The 27,320-nt window shown below is 41.2% G+C and overlaps 1 protein-coding gene across 4 annotated transcripts in view; it reads right to left on the bottom strand.

Annotated features, from left to right (window-relative positions):
- Positions 1-22,788, bottom strand: part of Acbd6 (acyl-CoA binding domain containing 6) — a 183,740-nt gene extending 160,952 nt beyond the window's left edge. For all 4 annotated transcript variants that reach the window (XM_004658739.3, XM_045141755.1, XM_045141757.1 and 1 more), the window contains exons 1-3: positions 22,267-22,788; positions 15,098-15,162; positions 10,775-10,871 (exon numbers count right to left, since the gene is read on the bottom strand). In XM_004658739.3, the coding sequence (XP_004658796.2) occupies positions 10,775-10,871; positions 15,098-15,162; positions 22,267-22,488 (384 nt within the window). In that variant the 5' untranslated portion in view covers positions 22,489-22,788. The remainder of the gene's footprint in view (positions 1-10,774; positions 10,872-15,097; positions 15,163-22,266) is intronic.
- Positions 22,789-27,320: the final 4,532 nt, after the last annotated feature.

Below are 27,320 nucleotides of genomic sequence, written 5' to 3'. Positions count from 1 at the left end.
ACCTAAAAAATGAAATACCTGTGAACAGAAAACTTCAGTTATTAAATCTGTTTTTCACAGTGGCATAGGTTAGCAATTCTGAAATTACTTCTACTCTACACTGGAAAAAATAAGTTAACATATTGAGGCCAGGGTTCTGCTAGAGAAAGGTGTTACAGATATGGCAAAAGGGAAGATAAGAATTTACCTTATAGTGTTGGGCTATCTAGCATTTGAGCATATGTATTATTAAGGTCTATCTGCTAAGAGAGCCTAGAAGCAATAAACCTCATAGCAATGTGCATACCCAGCACTCTGAACTCGTTTCTTATTCAAAGGACCAAGGGAAGCAGCTGCTTCCAGGACTAGTAACAAGAAAGCACCTGATGAGTAGGTGCTGTGGGTTAAAATGTGTCCTTCAAAAACCATGTCAAAATCCTAACTCTAAGTACTGTGAAGTAGACCTTACTTGAAATGTGTTTGCATAAGCAAGCCGTGGTGACTAACCCTGCAATGACAGTACTCAGGAGGCAGAGGCAGAAAGTTCTGCAAGCTGAGCTCAGCCTAGGCTACATAATGAATTCAAGGTCAGCTGGGACTACATAGTAAAACCTTGTCTCAGGCAATTTATAAAAAGAGAGAGAGAGAGGGCTGAAGAGAAGGCTTAGTAGTTCAGGCACTTGCCTGCAAAGCCTAAGGACCCATGTTCAACTCTTCAGATCCCACATAAGCCAGATGAACAGTAACACAAGCACAAGGTCACACATGGGCACCAAGTGGCACACATGTCTGGAGTTCAATTGCAGTGGCTAAGACTTTGGCATTCCAATTCTCTCTCTCATAAAAAAAGAACAAAATGACCTGGATATCCATAACCTCACAGTGCCTTACACTACCTACACAAGACCATCATAATAGCAGGAAAAGATTATGATATCAAAATAAAAGTGAGACTGATTGAGATAGGGAGAATGGAGTTTCAAAGGGGAAAGTGGGGGGAGGGAGGGGATTACCATTGGATTTTTTTTTTTAATCATGGAAGTTGTTAATCAAAAATAATTTTTGAAAAGAAAAGAGAAGAAGCAATGGGAGAACAATCTTGGTACAGGTAAACTGAGGTCATACTAGATTAGGATGGGCCTTAAATCTAACAAATAGTGTCCTTACAAAAGGGAAGAGAGAAAGATTTTGGGGGAGATGAGCATGAAGACCCTGGGAAGTCAAAGGCAGGTGTGGGAGGAGCTATGCGACTATAAGACAAGGAACGTCTGCAGTCACTCAGAAGCTGGAGGCAAGGAAGGATTCTTGTTTGCTCCCTTACATCTTCCTTTAGACATCTACCCTCCAAAACTTTGAGAGAACACATTTCTATTGTTGTAGGTAGCTTGTGGGATTTTGTTACAGCAGGTTTAGGAAACTAACGCAGCTTGGAATGTCTAGTGTCAAAACAAAAGAAAATGCAGGTACTTGCTTGCAAAGCCTGCCTAGGTTCAATTCCCAAGTCTCTCACATAGATTGAATGTAAAAGAGAGGCAAAAGTGTCTGGGGTTCCTTTTCAGCAGCAAGAGGCTGTGGTGTACCACCCACACACACACATGCAAATAATAAATAAATAAAAAAGTTTAAAAGCCTTCAAAGTGGGGCCGGGGGTATAGCTCAGTTGCCAGAGTGCTTACCTAGCATGCATAAAGCCCTGGATTTGATCACCAGCATCACATAAGTCAGATGTGGTAGTACATGCCTGTGATCCTACAACACAGGAGCTAAAGGAGAACGATCAAAAATCAAAGCTCATCAGGTGGCTCCCTGGTCTAGAGATATGACTGCCAGTTAGGATGCGTAAGAAATTCAAGCTCATTCTCAACTATACAGAGAGTTCAAGGCTGGCCTGGAATACATGCAACCCTGTCTCAAGCAAAACAGGCATATGGGAATGAAGGAGGGAAAAAAATAATATACTTCAAAGTTCCCCACAAATTTTAAAAAATAAAGAAGGAGCCGGGCATAGTGGTCCATCCCTTTAATCCCAGCACTTGGGAGGCAAAGGGAGGAGGATCGCCATGAGTTCAAGGTGACCCTGAGAATATATAGTAAATTCCAGGTCAACCTGAGCTAGAGTGAGACCCTACCTCAGAAAACCCCAAAAAAAAAAATAAATAAATAAATAAAAAAGGAAGAAAGGAAATGCTCCAAGAATGATAAGGACAAATGAAAAGGACATCTTAAGGGGCTTACATAGACAAATCAGTGATTTTAATGGATTATACCCCATGAATAAAAAAAGTCCATGAGTCTAAACTGAAATAATATATTAAAGTTAGGAAAGGCCATTTACCATAGACGCTGGTCATTCCTACACATTCTTGCTCAATAGATCAGGCCTTGACTACTCTCTATGGGCCAATTCTTAGGATTGTGTGTATAGCAAGCCACCTTCTGGGATGAAGTAATAGCTCCCCAGCCCCTGACAAGTCATGAATTCCTATAGTCCAGTGCTCCTTCCCTACAGCACAACCCACTATATATGCAGGAATTCAACATGGCCCACCTGTGTCATCCCTGGGAGAAACTGATGCAAAGCAATGAAGCTCAAGCAGTTTGCCAAGCCATGAATAATAAAGTCTTTTGGCTCTGATCCAGGAGTCTGGTGCCTTCTGCCAGTATTTAAGAAACAGTAACAAGCTGAAAGCTTTCAAGCAGGGTAAAAAAACCAGACCTTTCATAGTTTTTAAAAATGGATGGATGAATAGATAAATGGAACAGGAAATTTTCTGACAGTTGAATACTAATAACAGATGTAGAAGAAATGAAGTTTAAAAATCATTAATAGATGTTAAAACAAGTAGGAGAACTTTAATTAGGAAAAATATATTTATATAGTTTCAAAGTCTCCCCCCACAAATGATTTACCAATTACAAAGAAAAATAAGAACTTTTCAATAGAAAAATTTGGCAGATATCACCACTAATCAAGTAATCAAAGATAACATCACCAATATTAGGACAGACAGATATGTACTTTGTGGTATGATGCACTGAGGCCACAATTCTGTTACTTTTCCTAAAAATGTCTCATCTGTATCTTATAAGGAAGCACCAAGCAAACCCAAGTGACCACCGTTCTCCAAAAATAACTCATCTAGAACCTTTAAAAATAAGCACAGGCAAGAAAGAAAAAGAAAGCCCAAATAATGGATTAGGATCTTAGGAAATTATTAAGGTAAATGATAAATTTGAATTTGTACTATAGATTCTACAATAATGCTGAATCAATGTTAAAATTCCCAATTTGGGGGCTGGAGAGACTGTTTAGTGGCTAAGGCACTTGCCTGAGAAGCCAAAGGACCTCAGTTCGATTCCCCAAGTCCCACGTAAGCCAGACGCACAAGGCGGCACGTGTGTCTGGAGTTCATTTGCAGTGGCTGAAGGCCCTTCTCTCTTTCTCTCTCAAATAAAATAAATTCTTTAAAAAAATTCTTGATTTTGATAACTAATGTATAGTTATGTTAGAGAAAATCTCTTCATTCTCAGGAAATGAATACTCAAATATTTAATGATAAATGGACATGCTATCTCCAACTTATACCAGTTTTGAAAAAAATATTTATACCTGTGTTACATGGATTATGTGAATGTACATAAATACATAAAGAGAAAGCAAATGTAACTGGTGAATCTAGAGAAAGGCCATAAAGAAGTCCCTTGTACTACTGAAGTACATGTGTGTGTGCATGTTCACATGTTGTGAGTGTTCATATGCATGTGTTTGTGCTCACTTGTGTGCATGTGAAGGCCAGAAGACAACCTTGGGTATGGTTCCTCAGGAATGCTGTCAACATTTTTTTATTATTGTTGTTTTTCAAGGTATGATCTCACTCTGGCCCAGGCTGACCTGGAATTCACTGTCATCTCAAGCTGGCCTTGAATTCACAGTGATCCTCCTGCCTCTGCAGGAGTGCTGGGATTGAAGATGTGAGCCACCACACCTGGCCTAACATTTTTGTTTTCTAGGTAGTGTCTCTCATGGGCCTGGAGCTCACCAGTTGGGCTAGACAGTCTGACCAGTGAGCCCTACAGATTCCCCCATCTCTGCCTTTCTAGGGCTAGTACTACAAGTACACACCATCACGCTGGGCATTTTTATGTGGATTCAGGGATTGAATTCAGGTCCTTATGCTTGTGAGGCAAACCTTTTACCAACTGAGCCATCTCCCTATTAAAATTCTTTTTTGAAATATTTTTAACACGTCAAAATTAATCCTCCTCTGCCAAAAATAAAGACAAAAGAATTGCTTTTATTAGGTTACACATTCTCCCCCTCCCCCAACACTATCTTGAAGTAACAGAAAACACAACAGAAAGACTACCAAGATGGCTCAGTGGGTAACACCAATTGCTTCACAAGAATGAGGACATCAGGGCTGGAAAGATGGCTTAGCGGTTAAGCGCTTGCCTGTGAAGCCTAAGGACCCCGGTTCGAGGCTTGGTTCCCCAGGTCCCACGTTAGCCAGATGCACAAGGGGGCGCACGCGTCTGGAGTTTGTTTGCAGAGGCTGGAAGCCCTGGCGCGCCCATTCTCTCTCTCTCCCTCTATCTGTCTTTCTCTCTGTGTCTGTCGCTCTCAAATAAATAAATAAATAATTTTAAAAAGATAGCCCCAGGCTTCTGTTCAAAAAAAAGAATGAGGACATCAGTTCAACATGTAGCACCCAGGTAAAAGCTGTAAATGACTGTGCATGTCCCTAAGCCCTTGTTGAGGAGTCAGAAAGAGGTGAATTATTGGGGTAGCCTGATCAGCTAGTCTAACCAAAAATAAGGCACTCCAGGTTCAGTGATAGACTGTCTCCAAAACATAAAATGGAAGAAAGATACAAGAAGACTCCTGATGTCTACATCTTGCCTCTATAGATGTACACATGGGGTATGCGCACCCACGCACACACACATGGACATACCATACACGAAAAAATTAATAAATTATATTCAGCAGGGTGGTGATGCACGCCTTTAACCCCAGCACTCGGGAGGCAGAGTTTTGTGATAACTTCAAAGGACAGCATATAAAGAGCCTAGTCTAATCGGTATGTCAATGTTGCTTACTTTGTCTGTTAGGAACAAATACCAAAAGAATATTTTTCTTTTCATCCTTTTCTCTTTGGTGCTGAAAACTGAACCCAGGAAGTTGAACTTCTTAAGCAAGTGCTCTAACATGGAGTTCACCTACAGTCCATGAAAATTATTCTTTAGCCTAAATGGTAACTGAATGCCAAATCTCTTCTAATATTAAGGAAATGATATATTCCTTATTAATTTAAAAACACAGGAAAAAAAAGAAGTTAAAGATGAGCAAAGTGTGTGTAAAAATTAAAATGCATATAAAACAAAATTTTTCTTTACAATGATATTCCATTATTAACATGTTTTTAGAATGCTATATTAAAGTACCCTATTTAATACTCACAATCACCAACAATAAAGTGATAAAATTAACACTAGTAACTTCTGTTTGCTCTCTTGGCTGACATGCTCCATGTGCACACACCCTCCCTTACTTTCTTCTTTTCCTCTCTCTCTCTCAATTCCTCTCTCCCTCTCCTGGGCCCTCTTTTTGTCTCCCTGGTATGTATACCTTCTGCTTTCTTTCCCCCTTTTCTCTATCTTCCTCTTTCTCTGTCTTCCTCTCACCTTCCCCCTTTTTCTATCTCACATTATAATAAAGTCTTAAATTTGAAATAACAATAATTACTATTATAAGATAGCATTATGTAATTTATTATATTAAATAATATGTTTATTTAAGTTTTTACTATTAGTTAATATATTAACTAACCCATTAAAGACCATGAAAGTGCCTTTGGTTATATTTAGTTTAGTTATGCTTAGCCAAATGTACATTCAGTGAGATTTATGTATTTTTAGAAAGCATCCTTAGGACTTGTTTGGATGTCCATAAGAAAGAACTACTTACTCACACAGAATCTGCAAGCATTTGTAAGAGTCATAGTTAATGGAAATTTATTGAGTAATTAAGGTAAGAAAAAATTCAAAAATTCTGCCACATAATAGAATTTATAAACTGAAAAGCCAGGCATCAGAAATAGCAAACTGTAAACCAACAGAAAAGAACAGAGTGACTAGATCAGGAAAGTCCTTAAGGCATTCACACAGTTTGCTGCATGCTAAAAAAAAAAAAGAAAAGAAAAAACATTTTATTTATTTATTTATTTATTTGCAGAGAGAGAAAGAGAGAGAATGGGCACACCAGGGACTCTAGCCATTGCAAATCAATTCCAGATGCATGTGCCACTTTGTGCATCTAGCTTTACATGGGTACTGGGAACTAACATAAAAATGCCTTACCCACTGAGCCATCCCTCTATACCCAGTTGTGTGTTTGTTTGTTTTAAACACTGGTCACATTTTTTTAGGCTGAGTTCAGGTCAGGATTTTGATAAATTTTGATAAATGGATATCAGATTTAAAGACCTTAGAATATTTAAGACATACAGTTGTGTGCATACAATGTTTCATAAGTGTTAATAAAATGGAAAGTTTCTGAGAACCAATACATAAAGAAAGAAGAGGTAAGGTTGGAGGAATGGCTTAACAGTTAAGACACCTGCCTGCAAAGCTGAAGGACTCAAGTTTGATTCCCCAAGACCTATGTAGGCCAGATAGATGCACAAGGTAGCATGTGCATCTGGAGTTCATTTGCAGTGGCTGGAGATCCTGATGCACCCATTCTCTCAGTCTCTCTGTCTTACTCTCTCTCAAATAAGTAAGAAAAAAAACCCTAAAAATAAAAAAGTAAAGAAGAAATTTTTCAATGATTTTTTCAAAAGGTATTCATACCATTAAGGGTATTTTCTTGGCTTTCTCTTACCCTTTGCACTTTTTTTTTTTTTTTTTTTTTTGGTTTTTCAAGGCAGGGTCTTACTCTAGTTCAGACTGACCTGGAATTCACTATGGAGTCTCAGGGTGGCCTCGAACTCATGGCGATCCTCTGACCTCTGCCTCCCGAATGCTGGGATTAAAGGCGTGTGCCACCACGCCCGGCTTACCCTTTGTATTCATAAGATCCACTCTAGCATGCCAAAACTATAAATATAATCTTGCAAGATTTCTAATAACTTCGATTTCAATGACTTGATGGAATCAAATTTTTTCACACCTGTAACAAGTATTTTGACCCTTAAAATAAATAAATTTGTTATTACAAAATCTTCCAATGTTCTTGAATTCATTCATGACTAAAAAGTTTGGCCAAAATATATTGCCTGAAAAAAATTCACTGACATCTGCATTCATCATGGTACAACTGGTGCTGGATATAATACAAGTTAACCATGTTTTAACACACATTTTAAAATAAAACAGTAACTCATCTTTACTAAGTTCTTCCTAGATGTTCCCTAATGTCCCCTAAGTCCAAAGCAATCTTTTCCATGTGATTCCTTACCATTTTTATGGTACTATGGTTCATACTATTAAACATGTATGTGTTCTATCTTCCCTAATAGGTTTAAATTACATAATGGGAGAAATCGTGTCTTATTCACAGAACATGAGGCTCATTAAAAATAATCCAGGGGGTGAGGTGCTGGAAAGATGGCTCAGCAGTTAAAAGCACTTGCTTACAAAGCATGCTGGCCAGGTTCAATTCCTCATCTACCCACATAAAGTGGCAGGGAATTTATTTCTTTGCAGTGGCAAGAGACCCTGGCACACACACACATGTACATTAAAATAAATAAATTAATTTTTAAAGAAAAAATAAGAATCTAGGACTGGGGAGATAGCTAAGTGGATAAACATTTGCCATTTAAGCTGGAGTACCTGCATTTGATGCCCACCCTTGTAAAATGCCAGAAGCCATGGCAGGCTTCTGTAATCCTAGCATGGGATGGGAAGATGGGAAGTGGAAACAGAATTTCCTGGGAGCTTACAGTAAGAATAGCAGAGAACAGCAAAATAAGAATCCAGAATGAGAAACCCTGCTTCAAATGAGGTAGACAGGTAAACCTGAAAGTTGTCCTCTGACCTTCACACACACTCCATGGCACATATGTATACAAACTGGTGGTTTGATTCAGGTGTCCCTCATAAACTTAGATATTGTGAATGCTAGGTTCCCAGCTGATGGAGATTTGGGAATTAACACCTCCTGGAGGTGGGACATTGTTGGGGGCAGGCTTATGGGTATTATAGCCAGCTTCCTCTTGCCAGTGTAGGGCACACCCTCTTATTGCTGTTGTCTACCTGATGTTGGCCAGGAGGTGATGTCCACCTCTGCTAATGCCATCGTTTCCCTCTGCCATCATGGAGTTTCCCCTGGAGTCTATAAGCCAAATAAACCTTTTTGCCCACAAGTTGCTCTTGGTCAGGTGTTTTCTGACAGCAATGCGAACCTGACTGCAACAGTAAAGTGAGATCATTGCTGCAAGAAACCTAACTGTGTGGCTTTGGCCTTTTGGAGCTGAGGAATGTGGAAGGATTTGAAACCTTGGCCTAAGAGATGCCTTGTAGTGTTGTAAGTACAGCCTGATGGACCATTCTGGTCAGAGTTGAAAGCCCTGAATTACAGTAAGAATATGGACTGTTAGGCTTGGCTTATGAGGGTGAGAAAGCTTTGCCTGGACTGGGTTAGCAGTTTGTGTTGAGAGGCATGCTGTTATGTCCTGAGAACTTGTGCAGGGTTACAATGCATAGAAATATACTAGTATGAGCACAGGGATATATAGCACAGAAATCTTTGGGCTGAAACTTCTGCCCATTCAACTGCAATTATTTGAGAGATTACAACTATTGACATTGGGTCAGCTGACCTGCACTGGGACAACAGGAAGATACAGACTTTGTGGAAAGGGCCTGAATGCTGAAGGAGTGTCCTGTTCTTCAAAGTCTGCTTTATTCCCCCCTGATTAACAATTTGGCAGCCCACCCAGTATTATGGAGTATAACAAATGCAGAAAAGAGGGTCACTGAATTTGCAATACAGTTTTATATTTTGGAAATGATAATGGGTACTGTGAAGCAGGCTTGTTGGATTACCTGCATAGAGACTCCATGGATGAACTGTGGGTTGTAGAATGACCCAATGGAGATGCCAGGACTATGGGATGGCTGCCAAGGAGAGCTGCCAGCACCAGATAAAGTTTTCTGGGACTGAGTAGCCTAGCTGGAGGGGTGGAATTGGAACTCCAGAAACTTGTTATTAGTTAGAACTACTGGTCTTGAAGACTCATTCCTGGTTAGGGTTGTTGGGCTTGGAGCTACAGAATTTGATGTCTGCCCTGGTTGTTTTAAATCTTGTATTGACTGAGTATTTCTTTGCTATGCCCAATGCCATCTTTTGCAGTGTGAATGTTTATTCTGTGCCATTATGGGTGCTTTTTGGGGGGTGGGGGTTGATATTATGGCTCAGTTAAAAGATCTTGGACTATAGGAATGTTTGAATATCATTGGGATTGATTAAAAACTATGGGGACTTTTAAAGGTGGATGCATGCATTGCATTTTACATCATGTATGGATATCAGTTTACAGGGGCTGGGGCAGAATGTGGTGGCTTGATTCAGGTGGCTCTCAAACTCAGGTATTCTGAATGCTGGGTTCTCAGCTGATGGCAATTTGAGAATTAACGCCTCCTGGAGGCAGTATATTGCTGGGGGCACGCTTATGGGTATTATAACTAGCTTCCTCTCACCAATGTAGGGCACAGTCTCCTGTTGCTGTCTACCTATGTTGGCCAGGAAATGATGTCCACCCTCTGCTCATGTCATCATTTCTCCCTGCCATCATAGAGCTTCCCCTGGAGCCTGTAAGCCAAAAATAAACCTTTTTTTCCCCACAAGCTGCTCTTGCTCAGGTATTTTCTGCCAACAGTGCAAACCTGACCACAACATAAATGATAAAAGTAAAAATAAAAAAATTTAGCAATCCAAAAGGGCTGCCTGGGCATGGTGGCACACACCTTTAATCCTAGCACTTGGGAGGCAGAAGTAGGAAGATCACCAGGAGTTCAAGGGCACCCTGATACTATATAGTGAATTCCACATCAGCCTGGGCTAATGTAAGACTCTACCTCAAAATATCAAAAAACCAAAAAAAGAAAGAAAGACCAAAAGAAGGGTTGTAAAGATGGCACAGTAGTTAAAGGTGCTTGCTTCAAGCAAAGCTTGCAGCAGGGGTTCAATTCTCCAGTACCCACATAAAGCCAGATGCATAAAGTGGTACATGTATATTTGGAGTTCGCTTATAGCAGCAAGAGTCCCTGGAATGCCCATTCTCTGTCAAAATAAATAAATATGTTCTTAAACTCCAAAACAAATTTTCTTTTCACCAAGATAATTATGGTGATCAAGGTAAACTCTTCTAAATTCTGAAATGAATTTTTTTTTTTTTCCTAGGAAGAGTCTCACTCTGGTCCAGGTTGACCTGGAATTCACTAGGTAGTCTCAGGGTGGCCTCAAACTCGTGGTGATCTTCCTACTTCTGCCTCCCAAGTGCTGGGATTAAAGGCATGAGCCACCATGCCAGACATAAATTGAATTCTTACATAATTAAAATTATCAGACATCTAAAAGTTCTCTACAATTCAAAGTTCTCAGGATCAATAGCTGGTTATATTAGTATTTAAGTAGTAATATTCAGATAAATATTATAATAACCTCAGACCCTTTTGGCAAAGTAAACCTTAAGGCATGTTACTCAAGCCAAAGCTCAGTTTTGAAAGTACCCTGAGTGAGTGAAAGGTAAGTTTTTATACAGTATAAGACATAGCCACTAAGTCTTACCTGAGGATTCCAAGCTGGATCTAATTTTTTAACTGTTGCGATATATTCCTGCATTGCTTGCTGGGGGCTTGAGTCGCCAAGGGCTTTCCATGCTTCCCTACAGAACAGAAGATCCAAATGGCCTGTGAGTAGCTATGCAACTAACACAAACAGCATTTTTTAGAAAATAGGATCTTGTTATATAGCCCTTGCTGGCCTCAAACTATCTCCCAGTACCACCACATCTGGCTGGCATATTCCTTTTTCTTATTAAAATTTTACATATAGATCTCAAGAGTTTAGGGATACAGCAATAGTAATTATGCAGAAGGGCCCTCTCTTTGCATTGATTTGCAGCAGTATATACCTTATCATACTATCACAGGAGCCTTTTGGAAATTTTTGTTCCTAATTGCTCTCTCACATGAAATTTTGTTAACACAGATATCCTGACCATCTGTTGAAGTTTGGAAGATCACAAACTATGGTGATCTAAGATCTGATCACTTCCTCAAATCTAATGTTCACTCTTACTTAGAATGTATTGTCTATTGACTAATAGGTGTTTCCAATCTTATACACTAATGTGCTGGTGGCTTTTTTGGTATCAGTGGAAATTAATCAACACAAGAAATATTCCTGGGAAATGTACTGAACTTCTCAGAACATAAGAAACCTACCTTCTCCCTTTGCAGTGTGCTAGCTCATTTAGAAGCTGCTAGTATGTGGCCTTCCAAAGTGAGAAGTGGTGAAGGCAGAATTAGAGATCCTCATGTGAAAGGGCAGGAACTCAGGTACACACATTGCATCACACTTGAGCTCTGTTTTCTTTTTTTTTTTAGGCTACCAGCACAGACCACCTCCAGCTAGGCCTTTTTACTACCAACCAGGTTCCTCTAGTCTCTGATCTACTATAGAACCCATTACTTTTTTTCCCCTTTCCTTCCTGTTCATGAGACGAAAACACTTTTTCTCAAGTTTTCTAAATTTATTTTTGCTGACCTCTTGAAAGCTACCTGTACATATAACAACACTTCACTCTTAAATATGTCAGCTTATATCAAAATCAAGAAAATATGTTAATTTTGCAATACAGAGACCAAACATTCAGATTTCTCCCATTGTTCCAACAATCAAGACTTTCTTTTCCCAGACCAGAAGCCACTCCAGATCCACAAAGAGCATGAGTTTCCTTAATCTGAACCTTTTCTCCTCTGTGATCTTAAGAGTTAAAACCAACTGCTTTGTAAAATACCACTCACTATGGATCTGTCTGGTTGTTTCTTCATCTACATGGTGTTCGTGCCCAAACAATTAATCATGATTAAATTCAGGTTAGTATTTCAGCAAGCGCAGTATCTAGATGGTATGCATATTCTTTACAATGCATCATACTGGGACAAATGGCGTCACTATGTCCCGTCACTAATACAATTAGTAATTTGGCAGTGGCAGTATCAACTAGTTTTCTCCATATTAATTAATAAGTAAACTGTGGGTCTAGCAATGCAAATAGTGCTTTTAATATACTTAACATAATGTTTTAGCCACTTGTGATGATTCTTACCTGAATTATGATTAGAATGACTATTAAGCTGGGCATGGTGGCATACACCTTTAATCCCAGCACTCAGGAGGCAGAGGCAGAGGCAGGAGGATTGCCCTGAGTTCGAGACCAACAGGTGACTACATAGTTAATTCCAGGTCAGCCTGGACCAGAATGAGACACTTCCTCAAAAAAGTTAAAAAAAGGGCTGGAGAGATGGCTTAGCGGTTAAGCGCTTGCCTGTGAAGCCTCAGGATCCCGGTTGGAGGCTCGATTCCCCAGGTCCCACGTTAGCCAGATGCACATGAGGGCACAAGCGTCTGGAGTTCGTTTGCAGTGGCTGGAGGCCCTGGTGCGCCCATTCTCTCTCTCTTCTCTCCCTATCTGCTTCTTTCTCTGTCTGTCACTATCAAATAAATAAAAATAAAATTAAGAAAAAAAAAAAGTTAAAAAAAAATAATAGTAAAAGAAAAGAAAGAGCCAGGCGTGGTGGCGCACGCCTTTAATCCCAGCACTCGGGAGGCAGAGGTAGGAGGATCGCCGAGAGTTCGAGGCCACCCTGAGACTACATAGTGAATTCCAGGTCAGCCTGAGCCAGAGTGAGACCCTAACTCGAAAAACCAAAAAAAAAAAAAAAAAAAAAAAAGAAAGAATGGTTATAAAATTGAAACTTTTAAAAATTGCTGGAAACAATGAAGAATAAGGTAAAGCATTAAGCAAAAAATAATAGTGATGTTATAAAATATCATAAACAAAAAACAACAATATTAGGTATTCACTATAATAAAATGTCAGAACTGTTTAATATCAGCAAGGAAAATGTATACTGCTTCTTTCATTGAGAATGTCCACACATATATTTTAAAAGGTGAAATATTTATGTGATCTGAAGAAAAACCAGAGTATTGTCCACATACATTTTAAAAAATAAAGCCACCTAAAGTAGAGTGTAGAGTGTGGTCAACGGCAAGTGATTTACATCCAGGTTCAAGCTCTGTACCTCCACACAGTTGGGTAACAGTTGGTAAACAGGCATACATGCAGGGGATCTCACTTTATGACAAATGCATAGTAAGAATCCACATCTTAGAGCCAGGCATGGTGACGCATGTCTTTAATCCCAGTATTTGGGAGACAAAGGTAGAATAACCATGAGTTCAAGGGCACCCTGAGACTACACAGTGAATTCTATGTCAGTCTGGCTACAGCATGACCCTACCTCAAAAAAAGAAAGAAAAAAAAAGGGCTGGAGAGATGACTTAGCAGTTAAGCGCTTGCCTGTGAAGCCTAAGGACCCCGGTTCAAGGCTCGATTCCCCAGGACCCACGTTATCCAGACGCACAAAGGGGCACATGTGTCTGGAGTTCGTTTGCAGTGGCTAGAGGCCCTGGCACACCCATTCTCCCTCTCTCTCTATCTGCCTTTTTCTCTCTCTATCACTCTCAAATAAAAAAATAAATAAACAAAAAACAAAAGAATCCATTGTTTAGCATTGTATCTCTCTTTGCACGCACCTATACACGCACACACATGAGCAAGAACAACTCTATCCTGAGAGACTGTGCAAGCAGAAGCAATTAACATGTATAGTAGATACATATATATATGTATATCTATATATATATGTATCTATATATGTATATATAGATAGATGTTACATAGGCATGTTGCAGGCCTATCTTAAACCATGTGACTTTGCTCCAAAGTGACTGTTATGTTCATACTACAGCAAATTGCAAATGGCTTTAATTATATGTTTAAAGCCATGCATGTTCACATGGATACCATAATTTTATCAATTATTAAAATGTATAACTATCTCCTGAACATACTTATTATAAAACAAAAGAATAAATGAAAAACTCTACCCTAATACTAATTTTAATTCTAGAAATGTTGCTCCAAAGTTTTTCCTTCTATAACTATGGTTCTCTAACTACATTTTCTTTTTTTAGTTGAACAAGGTAAGAAAAAATTAGGCCTCATGTAATATGAGGAAATCTCTGAATTAGAAGTAAAACCACTAGGGCAAGTATAGTCTTTATGTAGTCAGAGAAGCAAAGTGAGTCAGTATCTGGTTTCAGATTTATTTTCCTTCCTTTTCTTCCCAAGAAATTATTACAATCATTTCTTTCCTAAGGCATGGCTAAGGAAGAAGAGAAAAGTACCAAACAGAGATGAAGTCGGGGCAGGGAAGGGGACAGGTACAAAGTAGGACTTATCCTGTCCTCCCTCCAGTCTTCCTGGCTTTCTCTCAGAGATGCCTCTTGAGGGGAGAAGAGGTGATCAACTAGAGGCTGAATGCTATGAAATAAAACTCTAAAGCTAAAGCTCATAAATGTATGATCTGGGTGTTAGGAAGACAGCTCCACGGTGAAAAGTACTTGCACGCAAAAGCGTGCCCGCCAAAAATTCAGCTCCCAAGCCATTCACATAAGCAAAGTAGCAAAAATGGCTCAAGCTTCTGGCATGTTTGGAGTGGCAAGAGGCCCTGACATCCCCCCCACATTCCCGCGTGTGTGTGTGCACGCGCACGCACACACACACACTTTTTTTTAAGTAAATATATTATCTGCTCTGAACTATCTATGTACCAACATCACAGCCAAAGAATCCTTTAGGAGACTTAGCTAAAAGCAGATTTTGCTTAATCCCTCTCCCAACAGCCTGTCACTAGCAATCTATAGTACAGAGATTAATATAAAAATAATTCTTTAATCTGCTCACTACCACTTTCTAATTCCTAAACTCCTAAGCCATTTCCAGCAACCTTAGTAGAGATTCCAAGAATTTCTTACCATTTTTGCTTTCCTTCAAAATCAAAGAAGCCTGGTTTAGGAGTATTGCATTTGCCAATTTTGACCTAAACAAGGAAGGGGAAAAAAAAAAATCAAGCATTTATTTATTTTTACTATTTTATCAGAGAGCGAGAGTAAAAGAGAGACAGAACTGGCACACCAGGGCCTCCAGACACTGCAATCAAACTCCAGATTCATGTGCCATCTTGTAAGCATGTGTAACCTTGTGTGCTTATGTGGGACCTAAAGCGTTGAACATAAGTCCTTAGGCTTCATAGGCAAGTGCCTTAACCACTAAGCCATTTTTCCAGTCCAAGAATTTATTTTTTTAAAAGTCTTTATTTTTCAAGGAAATGTCTGGGAACTTTGTCTTTTCAAATTGATTGTATATATTTAATAACTACATTAGAAAATATTTACATATATGTAGAATAACAAAATTCAACATTATTCCTGAAAGCAGACTAAAAAAAAAAAAGGGGCCCAAACAATACAAACTTACTATATAAAGCAGTACTATAATACAGAAAAAAAAGATGTGGGTAACAAAGAGTTGCATTCTTAAACTAGTCAACTAACTTATACAATAGATTACAACTAAAATCTTTGTCATTATAACAAAGAAATTTTTACTTTCTTATTGAGAACTTGTATACATGAAAATACTGATCCTCTCCGATTATCTTATTTTGTTTCCCCTACCCCCATTCCACTGGACTCCCTCCTTTTTCCAATTATTCCTTCTATTCTGGTGTCTCTTTCTTTGTCCCTCCTCAATCCTGTGCAGGTCTTGTGGAAGTAATGGCAGCCTTGAAATAATTACTAAATCTGTTTTTATTTTATTCTTTTCAAGGAGAGAGAGAGAGTATGGGCACACCAGGGCCTCTTGCTGCTACAAACAAACTTTAGATGCATGTGCTGCTTTGTGTACCTGGTTTTACATTGGGGCTGGGATTGAACCAGGGCCAGCAGACTTTGCAAGCAAGGACCTTTAGCCAATGATCTACTTCCCTACCCAGATAACAGAGAATTCTTAAAACATATAGCTAACAAACTTTAAAGTTAAGTTATGTAGAATTTACATACTATTTCTTCATGCTGACTTTCATAACACTATTAGCATTTTCTCTCTCACAAATTCCAGAATAAAATGTACTATTTTAAAAGTAAGAGCCAGGCCGGGCATGGTGGCACACGCCTTTTATCCCAGCACTCAGGTCAGGAGGCAGACATAGGAGAATAGCCTTGAGTTTAAGGCCACCCTGAGACTACATAGTAAATTCCAAGTCAGCCTGAGCTACAGTGAGACCCTATCTCGATAAATAAAAATAAAATGTATGAGCCAGGCATGATGGCACACCCCTTTAATCCTAGCACTCCAGAAGCTGAGGTGGGAGATGGCCATGGGTTCAAGCCCCAGCCTGGGCTACAGAATGAGTTTCAGGTCAGCTTGGGCTTAAAAAAAAAAAAAAAAAAAAGCTAGCCAAAACAAACAACAACATTTGTGGTCAATACTTTTTAAATTTTATTTTTAGTTTTTAGTCAGAGTCTTGTAGCCCAGGCTGGCTTCAAACTTACTAGGTAGAAAAGGCTGGCCTTGAACTTCTGAACTTCCTCCCTCTACCTCCTAAGTACTGGTACTGCACATTCACTATTTGCTTCAAATGCATTTATATATATTTTTTTAAAGTAGAATCCATCTTTCTTTTCTTTCTTTTTTAAAATTATTTTATTATTTTAGAGAGAGAGAGAAAGACAGACAGACAGAAAGAGGCAGACAGAGAGAATGGGCACACCAGAGCCTCTAGCCACGGCAAATGAACTCCAGACGCATATGTCCCCTTGTGCATCTGGCTTCCATGGGTACTAGGGAATTGAACCTGGGTCCTTAGGCTTTGCAGGCAAGCACCTTAACTGCTAAGCCATCTCTCCAACCTCATAGATTATTTTCATTGTAACTATGCATAAATGAAGTTCATATAAGTACACATTTAGGCTCTGATTGCCACTACCAGACTAACCTTTCCTTACAAATTCTTGAAACTGTTCTTAAAAGTCACAGCACCCACCTGCTCCTTGGTGATCTTCTGCTATCTCCTAACATTCCTCACATCTGAATGGCACTAAAACCAAGCTGCTGTCTCCTTGTTGCATCGGGGATTTTTAGTTCTGCATTTTGCTCATGTTATTCCATCACCTGAAGTGCCTTCTCTCCTCCCTCAGCTTGCCATTCTTCCAGTCTTGCACACAGCTCAGGTTCTAAGAACCCTTCCAGTCCACAACCACCTTACCCTCTCTGAGGTCAAACCATCACTTCAGTTATTTCCTTAGCAGTCAATCACATGGTGCTGGGGCTATTATTAATATGCACACTTCTATAGGAGCAGCCTGTGATGATGGGATGGAAGGAAAGGCTAAGAGAGAAGCTATAGCATTTCCTGAATAATCACCACAGACCAAACACTTCATGTGTTATCTCAAGTCACGCGACAACGCTGTGAGCTATGCATTACAAATTTATTTTGTAAAAGGACTGCTGACAAGAGTTAAGTGTCAGCTCAGGAAAATTCTGCTCCAGAAGGGATGTCTCAGTTCACACATTAGTAAATCCTAAAGCAGTAGTTAGGATTCGAATCCAAGCTGTTTGACTCTTAAGACCAATATTTCTTCAGTACGCCATTCTGCCCTACATGCTACATAAAAGGTTTCAATTCTGGCATCTCTAAAATCTCAAGTTCTGGATTGCTTGCAGTACAAAGTAAGATGAAGTGTAAGATATATAAATAGTAGCTACCACTGTTGAGGGTTTTGTTCTTCCTTTTCCTTTTGTTCCTTTCTTTCTCTCCACTCCCCCCTCCCATACCTCTTTTTGGTCCAGACACCAGCCAATGACAAAAACAAATGCCAGTATCTGTTCTCTATGTCTCCTATAGAAACAGTCTCAGCTGGACACATGATGGAGGCATTCATGCAGCTTCTACCAGTGGAAGGATGGTATGGGTGAAGTTATAAACTATCACCCTTAAAAACAAATGGCAGGGGCTGCAGCAATGGTTAAGGTTAAGGTGTTTGCCTGCAAAGCCAAAGGATTCCAGTTTGATTCTCCAAGACCCACGTAAGCCAGATGCACAAGGGGTGCATGCATCTGGAGTTCATTTGCAGTGGCCGGAGGCCCTGGCGTGCCTATTTTCTCCCACTGTCTATCTCTGCCTTTTTTTCCTCTCTCTCAAATAAATAAATAAATAAAATGAAATAAAACAAGTGGGGTTCATCCTATCCTTTTCCTTTGCCCTACCTAACACAATGGATATGGGGTTAGTGAGCCTCTCTGGCCATTAAAAAACATTTTGAGGCAGTAATTCTCAAATTTTTGTCTCATGACTGATTTCCTTACACTCTTAGACATTAATGACTCCAAAGAACTTTTGTGTATGTGGAATATATCTATCAGTATTTACATATTAAAAATTAGATATTTGGAATGTTCATTAATTTGAAAAAAATAAATCGTTTACAGGTTAACAAGAACTTTCGGGCTAAAGAGAAAGCTCAGCAGTTAAGGTGCTTGCCTATAAAGCCTAAGAATCCAGGTTTGATTCCCCAGTGCCCACATAAAGCCAGATGTACAAAGAAGTGCATGCATTTGGAGTTTGTTTGCAGCATCTAGAGGCCCTGGAGCACCCATTCTCTCTCTCTGCTTTCAAATAAATCAATAAGATATTAAAAAAAAAAAAAAGAAAAAGAAAAAAGAAAAGAAACTGAGCCGGGCGTGGTGGTGCACGCCTTTAATCCCAGCACTTGGGAGGCAGAGGTAGGAGGATCGCTGTGAGTTCGAGGCCACCCTGAGACACTATAGTGAATTCCAGGTCAGCCTGCGCTAGAGTGAGACCTTACCTCGAAAAACCAAAAAAAAGAAAAAAGAAAAGATATTAAAAAAAAAAAAAAAAAAAAGAGGCCGGGTGTGGTGGCGCATGCCTTTAATCCCAGCACTTGGGAGGCAGAGGTAGGAGGATCACTGTGAGTTTGAGTCCACCCTGAGACTACATAGTGAATTCCAGGTCAGCCTGTGCTAGAGTGAAACCCTACTTCCAAAAAAACAAAAACAAAAGAGGGCTGGAGAGATGGCTTAGCAGTTAAGGCACTTGCCTGCAAAGCCAAAGAACCCAGGTTTGACCCCCTAGGACCCACATAAGCCAGACGTGCAAGGGGGCCCACATGCATCTGGAGTTTATTTGCAGTGGCTGGAAGCCCTGGCGTGCCCATTCTCTCTCTTTCTACCTTCCTATTTCTGAATCTCTCTCAAATAAATAAATAATTTAAATTAAAATATTTTTTAAAAAAGATTAAACTTAGCCAGGTGTGGTGGCTCACACCTTTAATCCCAGCACACACGAGGCAGAGGTAGGAGGACTGCCATGAGTTCAAAGCTACCCTGACACTACACAGTGAATTACAAGTCAGCCTGGGCTACAGCAAGACCTTACCTTGAAGAACCAAAATAATAATAATAATAATTAATTAATTACATATTAAAATGGCACTACTTAAAATTTCGTTGTTCTTTATTGTCTGACATGGTTGTGTTGTCATACTTCTGCATTTAATCCGTGGCTGTATGTTGGCTTGGATGAAGTATTATGGAAAAAATGCCGTTTCTCACAGACACTGTTAGAAAAGACAGAAGTATTTTGACACTTTCGGGTACTTAGAGATATTCTTCTTCAATACTATACCTAAACTCAAAACAGGGTCATTTCTCCAAAGTTGTCTGTGATGTGGAATATGAACTTAACCACAAATGTTGTGTATGATTATACTGAACACCACTGGTCTGACTTGTATTTTGAATGGATCTTTTTACCCACATGGGATTTTTAACATTACCCCATGAAATATTTAGAAAACCAAATGTTGACAGATTTCATGACGTATTAGCAAAAACTCACATTCGTTATTGATTATTGTCACCACTTACCTCACCAAGGGGGGGAAAAAAAAAACCTTCCTAAGTACCAGGAAGTTGTCAAACTCATGGTGGCAGACACAGCTAAAATGGTGTCACTGGCAACAAATATTTATAGTTGTTTTCTGGGCTCAGTTTTTTCATTTTCAAGAAACTATCCACCAAGCACCTAAATCTAAACCAATATAGTTTATGTGAGTTTTAAGTAAAAATTTTGTCCCATTGAAAAAAGGTGATATAGTTCAGTTTGCAACTCAGAAATTACAGTTGTGCGGCTGGGGAGAGGACCTGAGGTAAAAGGTACTTGCTTGCAAATCTTGCCAGCCTGGGTTTGATTCCCCAGTACACACATAAAGCCAGATGCACAAAGTGGTGCATGCATCTGGAGGTCATTTGTAGAGCAAAGAGACCCTAATGCACCCATGTTTTCTATCTCAACTGAATAAAAATATTAATAAGAATTTGCACCTATGCCTTTCCTCAAAATGGCAACACAATTCATTATGCAGAAGTGCCTGATGTGTGCCTCCCACTTCATAACACTGTTAACAAGATGTGTAGCTGTATCCCTCAGGTCACACTGACTGACATTCATAATTATCAGTCCTCAAAAGAAAGCTTTTCTTAGGCTGGGGAGATGTCTCAGCAGTTAAGACGCCTGCCTGCAAAGACTAACAACCTAGGTTCGATTCCCCAGTACCCATGTAAAGCCAGTTGCACAGGTGACGTATGCATCTGGAATCCATTTGCAGAAGCTAGGGGTCCTGGTGAGCCCATTCTCATTTTCTCCTTGCAAACAAATAAATAAAAATATTTTTTTAAACAACAAAAAGGAAGGCCTTTCCAAACTGTTCAGTATAGGTTAAGAGTACAGCCGGGCCCTCACAACCACTTGTTTTTAAAGTATACAGGAGAAACAGGTAGCTTTAACAAGAGATTTTTTTTTTTTTAAGTTAGATCATTTCCTCCAGCATTCCAAAGAGCTGGAGTTTTCCTGAGTAAATTCTCACATGTCTCTATCTATAGTCCTCAAGTAGTTTATTAAGTCTCTTAAGGGTTAATATCATGTTGCTTTTTCTTCCTTTCATTCTCTGTGGATACAATCCAAGTGTTCCGTATATAAAAGATACTGAACAATATGTATTGATCATGATAAAGCAATTCTTTTTCCTTCAGGTACCTAACCAGTGATTCCTTTTGTCTTATCTGTCTCACACATTTCCATATTTCCAAGTAGAGTCAGAAAATATAATTTAAATCCAATATATACACAAGACCCTAAGCACCTACCCTCTGGTTTTTTGGCTTGTAAAAGAAAAGAGATTCAGAGACTGAGACAGAAGTAACACTTGGGCCCATGAGATCAACACAAGCCCTGGCAACATAAAAGTCTTTGCAAAAAGAGAGATTATTTCATTTGGTGTCTACTAGCTCTAATTTTTTTATGATTATATCTAAAAAGATAGAAGCATACTTAGCCAAAACATGTGAAAGATATTTAGAATTTTTAAAAGTCACAGTAATAGTAATGTTGTATTTTGAATTATACATCCTCTTAAAAATCTCAAAATGGTTATTAACATTACTATGTTTACTTTCATATGCCCCTCTGGCAACAGTAATTGATAATCTCATTTTGTAAAGGTTCAGAGGCTCATAAAGTGCAAGTTCACTAAGTGTGGTGATTTGATTCATGTGTTCCCCCGCCCCCATAAACTTAGGTGTTCTGAATGCTAGGTTCCCAGCTGATGGGGATTTGGGAATTAATGCCTCTTGGAGGCAGTGTATTGTTGGGGCAGGCTTATGGATGTTGTAGCCAGTGTCCCCTTGCCAGTGTTTGGCACACTCTCCTGTTGCAGTTGTCCACCTTATGTTGCCAAGAAATCACATCCACCCACTGCTCGTGCCATCGTTTCCCCGTGCCATCAAGGGACTTCCCCTGGAGTCCGTAAGCCAAAATAAACCTTTCCCCCCAAGCTTCTCTTGGTCAGGTGATTTCTGCCAGCCATAAAGAACCTGACTGCAACACTAAGTGAAGCCGCAGAAAAGTTGCCCGGATAAGTAAATATTATCCCTAGGATAGCAGACTCTCAGTGCCAGCAGGGGATGAAACATAACACACACACAAACTTTACCCCACCTGGCCCTGCACCATGCACGCCTGCGGTAAGTTTTTGGGGGAAGGATTTGCCCCCGTCTACCTTACCTGCTTGTACCTGGCGTACAGGTACAGGAGCTGCTCCCGGCTGGCCACGTGAACCAGGCCTTGGAGGTGCTCGGCAGCCTTCTCAAACAGCTCGCCCAGGCTGCGGGACGCCTGGGCGTCGGGGCTCTGGGGGAATTCCATGTCCCCGGAGTCTTCCCCCGAGCTCAGTTCTCCACCGCTGTCGCCCGTGGTGGCCCCCGCGGGGAGGCACGGGGTGGCCATGTCTACTTGCTCGAACCCGTCGCCCTGAGTCCTCCGTGGACCCGGGGGTGGCGCCGGCTCCAGGGCCCGGCCCGGCCCGGCCCACACGGGGTCAGGAAGCGGGAGCCCCCGGCTCGCGCCCCCTCGCTGCTCGGTCACTTGGACTGCCGGGGATGCAGAGCCACCTCCGCCCAGCCCCGCGGCTGCTCTCCGCCTTCCCTCCGGCTCACCGGGTCCCTCCAACGGCGCTGGGCTCCGGGGGCGGCTCTACCCGAAGGTGATGGGAAGAGGCGAGCGCACGGCCGGCCACCCGAAGCGGGGACGGACGGGCGCGCGCACGCGGGCCGGCGCGTCCCCGAGCACGCACTCGAGCACGCGCTCGCGGCTACGCGCCCCTCCGCCGCGCCTGCTCCGCGCCGGCCCATGTCCGATCCTCCCCCAAAGGGGCGCGACTTGAGAGGGCCTCGCTGAGGAGACGCAGGTTGCGCAGGCTGGCCTCTTTTCGCGGCGGCGGGTGGTGGTTCGCTCGTCGATTCGTTGGAATTCGTAGTCACAAACTCCGGAACTCCACGGGATAGGCCGTGGCGGTGGGAGAAGGAGGCGGTCCATTCGCTAGTGTAGCTGCTTGAGCGGAGTCGAGAGAAACAGCGAGCAGAGGACGAAGGTTCCGCCCGATTCTAATTACCCCCGTGGGTGTGGCCCCGGCGCCTCTGTGGCCTGAGCACTTGGCTCGGTTGAATGATGAGTGAGTTATGGAGGATTTGGGCCCTTCACTGCCCCATCGTCCGACTGAATGGTTGAATGACTCCTCTTGGTGTCTTACATTTCCATACCCGCAGACCTCTCATCTCCTAGGATTCTGAGAAAAGGCTTCATGAGGCCTCTATCTTCCTTCAGCACCTTCTCATCTCAGCCTTGATTGCTGGGCTTCGCAGACACCTTAAGAAGAAACCAAAAAATGTACACAGCTCTGCCTCAAGGAGCAGATCTTTCGAGAACTGTGATGGCCTAAAGCTAGACGCGTCAAGTGGTGCATGGACTTGGAGTGCAGGAGGCCCTGACCCGCCCCATTCTCTCCCCCCTCTCACCTTTCCTCCCTCCCTCCCCCTTCCTCCCTCCCTCCCCCCTTTCTCAAATAAACAAAGAACTGATGCTAATCTCCAGCAGACAAAGGGGAAAACAGTATGTACACAAACTTCATTACATCTAGGCGGGCCAACCTTACCAGTTGTTATCATTTTTTGTTTGTTTTAAAAGGCTCGTGTTGGACCTTCTCTCCTGCAGGAACTTGGGGACCTGGTCTACTTGGAGAAACCACTGTCAGTTGTTGGGTTGTCCATATATGTAACATTATTGAAAGAGTTAGCATTTCTGAGTGGTTACTAGTTCTAAACGTGTAAAAGATGACTATATAGGGCTGGAGAGATGGCTTAGTGGTTAAGCACTTGCCTGTGAAGCCTGAGGACCCTGGTTCGAGGCTCCAATCCCCAGGACCCACGTTAGCCAGAGATGCACAAAGGGGCACACGTGTCTGGAGTTCGTTTGTAGTGGCTGGAGGCCCTGGTGCGACAATTCTTTCTTTCTATCTGCCTCTTTCTCTGTCTGTTGCTGTCAAATAAATAACTAAAAATAAACAAAAAAGATGACTATATATATACATATAAGAAAGATGGGCTATGGAGATGGTGCAGTTGGTAAAGTGCATGCCCCTGAAGCATGAGGGTCTGAGTTCAATTCCCATGATCCACATCGAAATGCTATTCAGCCTGACAGTGGTGCACGTCTTTAATCCCAGCACTGGGGAGGCAGTGGTGGGAGGGACACTGTGATTTCAAAGGCAGCCTGAGACTGCATAGTGAATTCCAGGTCAGCCTGTGCTAGAGTGAGACCTTACCTGGGGGAAAAAATGACATTTATGTCAAACACTCATCCAGCACTGAGGATCAGAGACAGGGGGATTCCTAGAGCTAGCTGGTGAGCCAGTCTAATCTAATCCATGAACTTCAGACCACTGAGAGACCCTGACCCAAAATGAAGTCACTAGTGTTCCTGAAGATGACACCCCAGGTTGTCCTCTGGTCCCCACATGTCCCCGTCCCCCTACACATGCAAGGGGGGGCAGAGGTGGGAGGGGGCAGGGAGAGGGAGGGAGAGGAAGGGAGAGGAGAGTACAAAGGGTTACAGATCATGGTTATTGGCCATTTGGGATTTGGCTTTAGACAGATTGGTGAACAGAGTGGGGGAACACTGAGAAATAGGAGTAAAGTGTAAGCGTGGGCCTGGACTCAGCATGCATTCATTCCTCGAGAATTGACAATGGTTCTACAAATAGCCCCTCCTGCCAAGGAATGCCTAATGACCAAGTCAGTGTAATTCAGAAGTTTTAGCAAGAACTAGTTGAGTCTCTTAAGTTTAGTTCTAACCCTCACTACATAAGGTCAGCCCTGTTACTCTGTTTTCCACAGTGGAAGTCAGCGCAGAAGCAATGGGTCCGGTCAGTGAAGAGCAAAGAGAAAGTCAAAACTGCAGGCCAGAGGCTCGGCTGCACAGAATATCACCCTAAGAGGCAGGGCAAAGGAGAGAGGCATGGACTTCTCTATCTGTTTCTAGACTTCTCAGCAGAAGTGGGAATTAACTATTACCGCTGCTTCTCTCACAGCCCTGGAGATCACCTGCTTTTTTCCCTTTAATTATTGATTACTTGGGGAGCAAAAGACATTTTCTGCAGTGGTGTAGCCACTGCGTGTGTTCTGGTAAATAATCCCCACCCATACTCATGCCCAGAACCCTAATTGGACTCAGTGGGACACACATGCAGACCAACAAAACAGACCTCATGGAAAAGAGGGGGCCAGTCAGGAAGAAGAAGGGGTTCCATGGAAGGGGAAAGGGAGGGGACAGGAAAAGTTAATGAGAGTGTATTGGGGTCAAAATATACTAAGACCCTGTATAAAAATTGTCAATTAAGGGCTAGAAAGATGGATCAGCTGTTAATAGCACTTACTTGCAAAGACTTGCACACTGGGTAAAACTCCACATAAAGCAAGATGCATATAAAGTGGCACATGTGGGGTCAGAGAGAGATGGCTTAGTGGTTAAGGTATTTGCTTGCAAAGCAAAAGGACCAAGGTTCGATTCCCCAGGACCCATGTAAGCAAGATGCACAAGGTGGTGCATACATCTGAAGTTCATTTACAGTGGCTGGAGACCCTGGCTAACACATTCTCTCTCTTTCTTCCTCTCTCTCTCTCTCTCTCTCTCTCTCTCTCTGTCTCTCTCTCTCTCCATATATATATACATATGCCTCTTCTCTTTCTCTCTCTCTCAAATAAATAAAAATTTAAAAAATGTTTTTAAAGTGTCACGTGTGTCTGGAGTTCCTTTATATGAGCAAGAGACTCTGATGTGCCTATACTCTTTCTTTCTCTCTCTCCCTGGTGCGTGGGCAAATAAAGGAGGGAGGACAATGAGAGGGAAATGTTCTTAGAGCAAACTGGAACAGAACCGGAGCTCAAATCATATTTGGAAACAGATGCCAAACTTTTCTCTGCTTGTGGATGAAGAAACCAAAATAGGTTGTGACAAACATTAATAAAAAGCATGATAGTTGGGCTGAAAAAATGGCTTAGTGGTTAAGGCATTTGCCTGCAAAGCCTAAGGACCCAGGTTCAGTTCTCCAGGACCCACATTAGCCAGATGCACAAGGGGGCACATGCTTCTGGAGTTCATTTGCAGTGGCTGGCTTGCCATTCTCTCCCACTGTCTGTACCTGCCTATTTCTGTATCTCTCTTTCTTTCTAATAACTAAATAGAAATAAAATATATTTTTTTAAAAAGCATGACAGTTAACTAACATTTTTAAAGAATATAATAGTTTCTATTTTAATGAATTATATTAACCCCAAGGTATTAATAGTATTTAATGAAACAAGATTATAATAACTAATATTGATGCATTAATATGAATTTTGATGTATTATATTAATAGACTTCTAGTTTTAAAGGATATGTCAGTTCCTGTAGTAAACATATTCTGGTCTTGCTTTTTTTTTTTTTTTTTTTTTTGAGGGAGGGTCTCACTTTAGCCCAGGCTGACCTGGAATTCACTATGTAGTCACAGGGTGGCCTTGAACTCACAGTGATCCTCCTACCTCTGCCTCCCAGTGCTGGAATTAAAGACATGTGCCACCATGACTGGCTGGTCTTGCTTTTAAAAAAAAAAAGTAGGTTCAGTTTGCTCATATTTTCTTTAGCAGTTTTACATCTCTGCTTAAAAATGGCATTGATACAGTTTTTCAGTGTGTGTGTGTGCGCGCACACATACGCCAGGGTCTCTTGCCACTCCAAACAAATGCCCATCTGGCTTTATGTAGGTGTCTGGGAAATTGAACCCAGGCCAGTAGGTTTTATAAACAATTGCCTTTAACCACTGAGCAATTTCCCCAGCCCGCCTTCTCAATTTTGCATCAAGATAATAATAGCTTATAGAATCCATTTGGAAATCTTCATCTTTTTATGTCTTCTGGATGAGTTTTAAGTATTGTGGGAACTTAACCATGCAAAATTCTCTTTCAGCAGATCGGAGTATAAATTGGTACAACCACTGTGGGAAGATGTTTGACGATCTGCTGAAGTTGAAAATAAACATAGAACATTTGTACTTCTAACCAGCTGGAATGCATACATGAGTTCACCAGAAGATGTGGACAAGAGTGTTCATATCACCAAGCACTGGAAACCATCAAATTTCCTTCTACCAGCAGAGTGGATAAGCTATGGTATATTTACTCACCAGAAGACGACTCAGCATTGAGAATGAATGAATGAAAATGACATACAACAATATAAATGAA

The sequence above is a fragment of the Jaculus jaculus genome, chromosome 1 (genome assembly GCF_020740685.1).
Source record: "Jaculus jaculus isolate mJacJac1 chromosome 1, mJacJac1.mat.Y.cur, whole genome shotgun sequence".
In the NCBI taxonomy this organism is placed as follows: domain Eukaryota; kingdom Metazoa; phylum Chordata; class Mammalia; order Rodentia; family Dipodidae; genus Jaculus; species Jaculus jaculus.
Note: the sequence above shows the minus strand (reverse complement) of the source record. Positions and strands in the feature narration are given on the sequence as shown.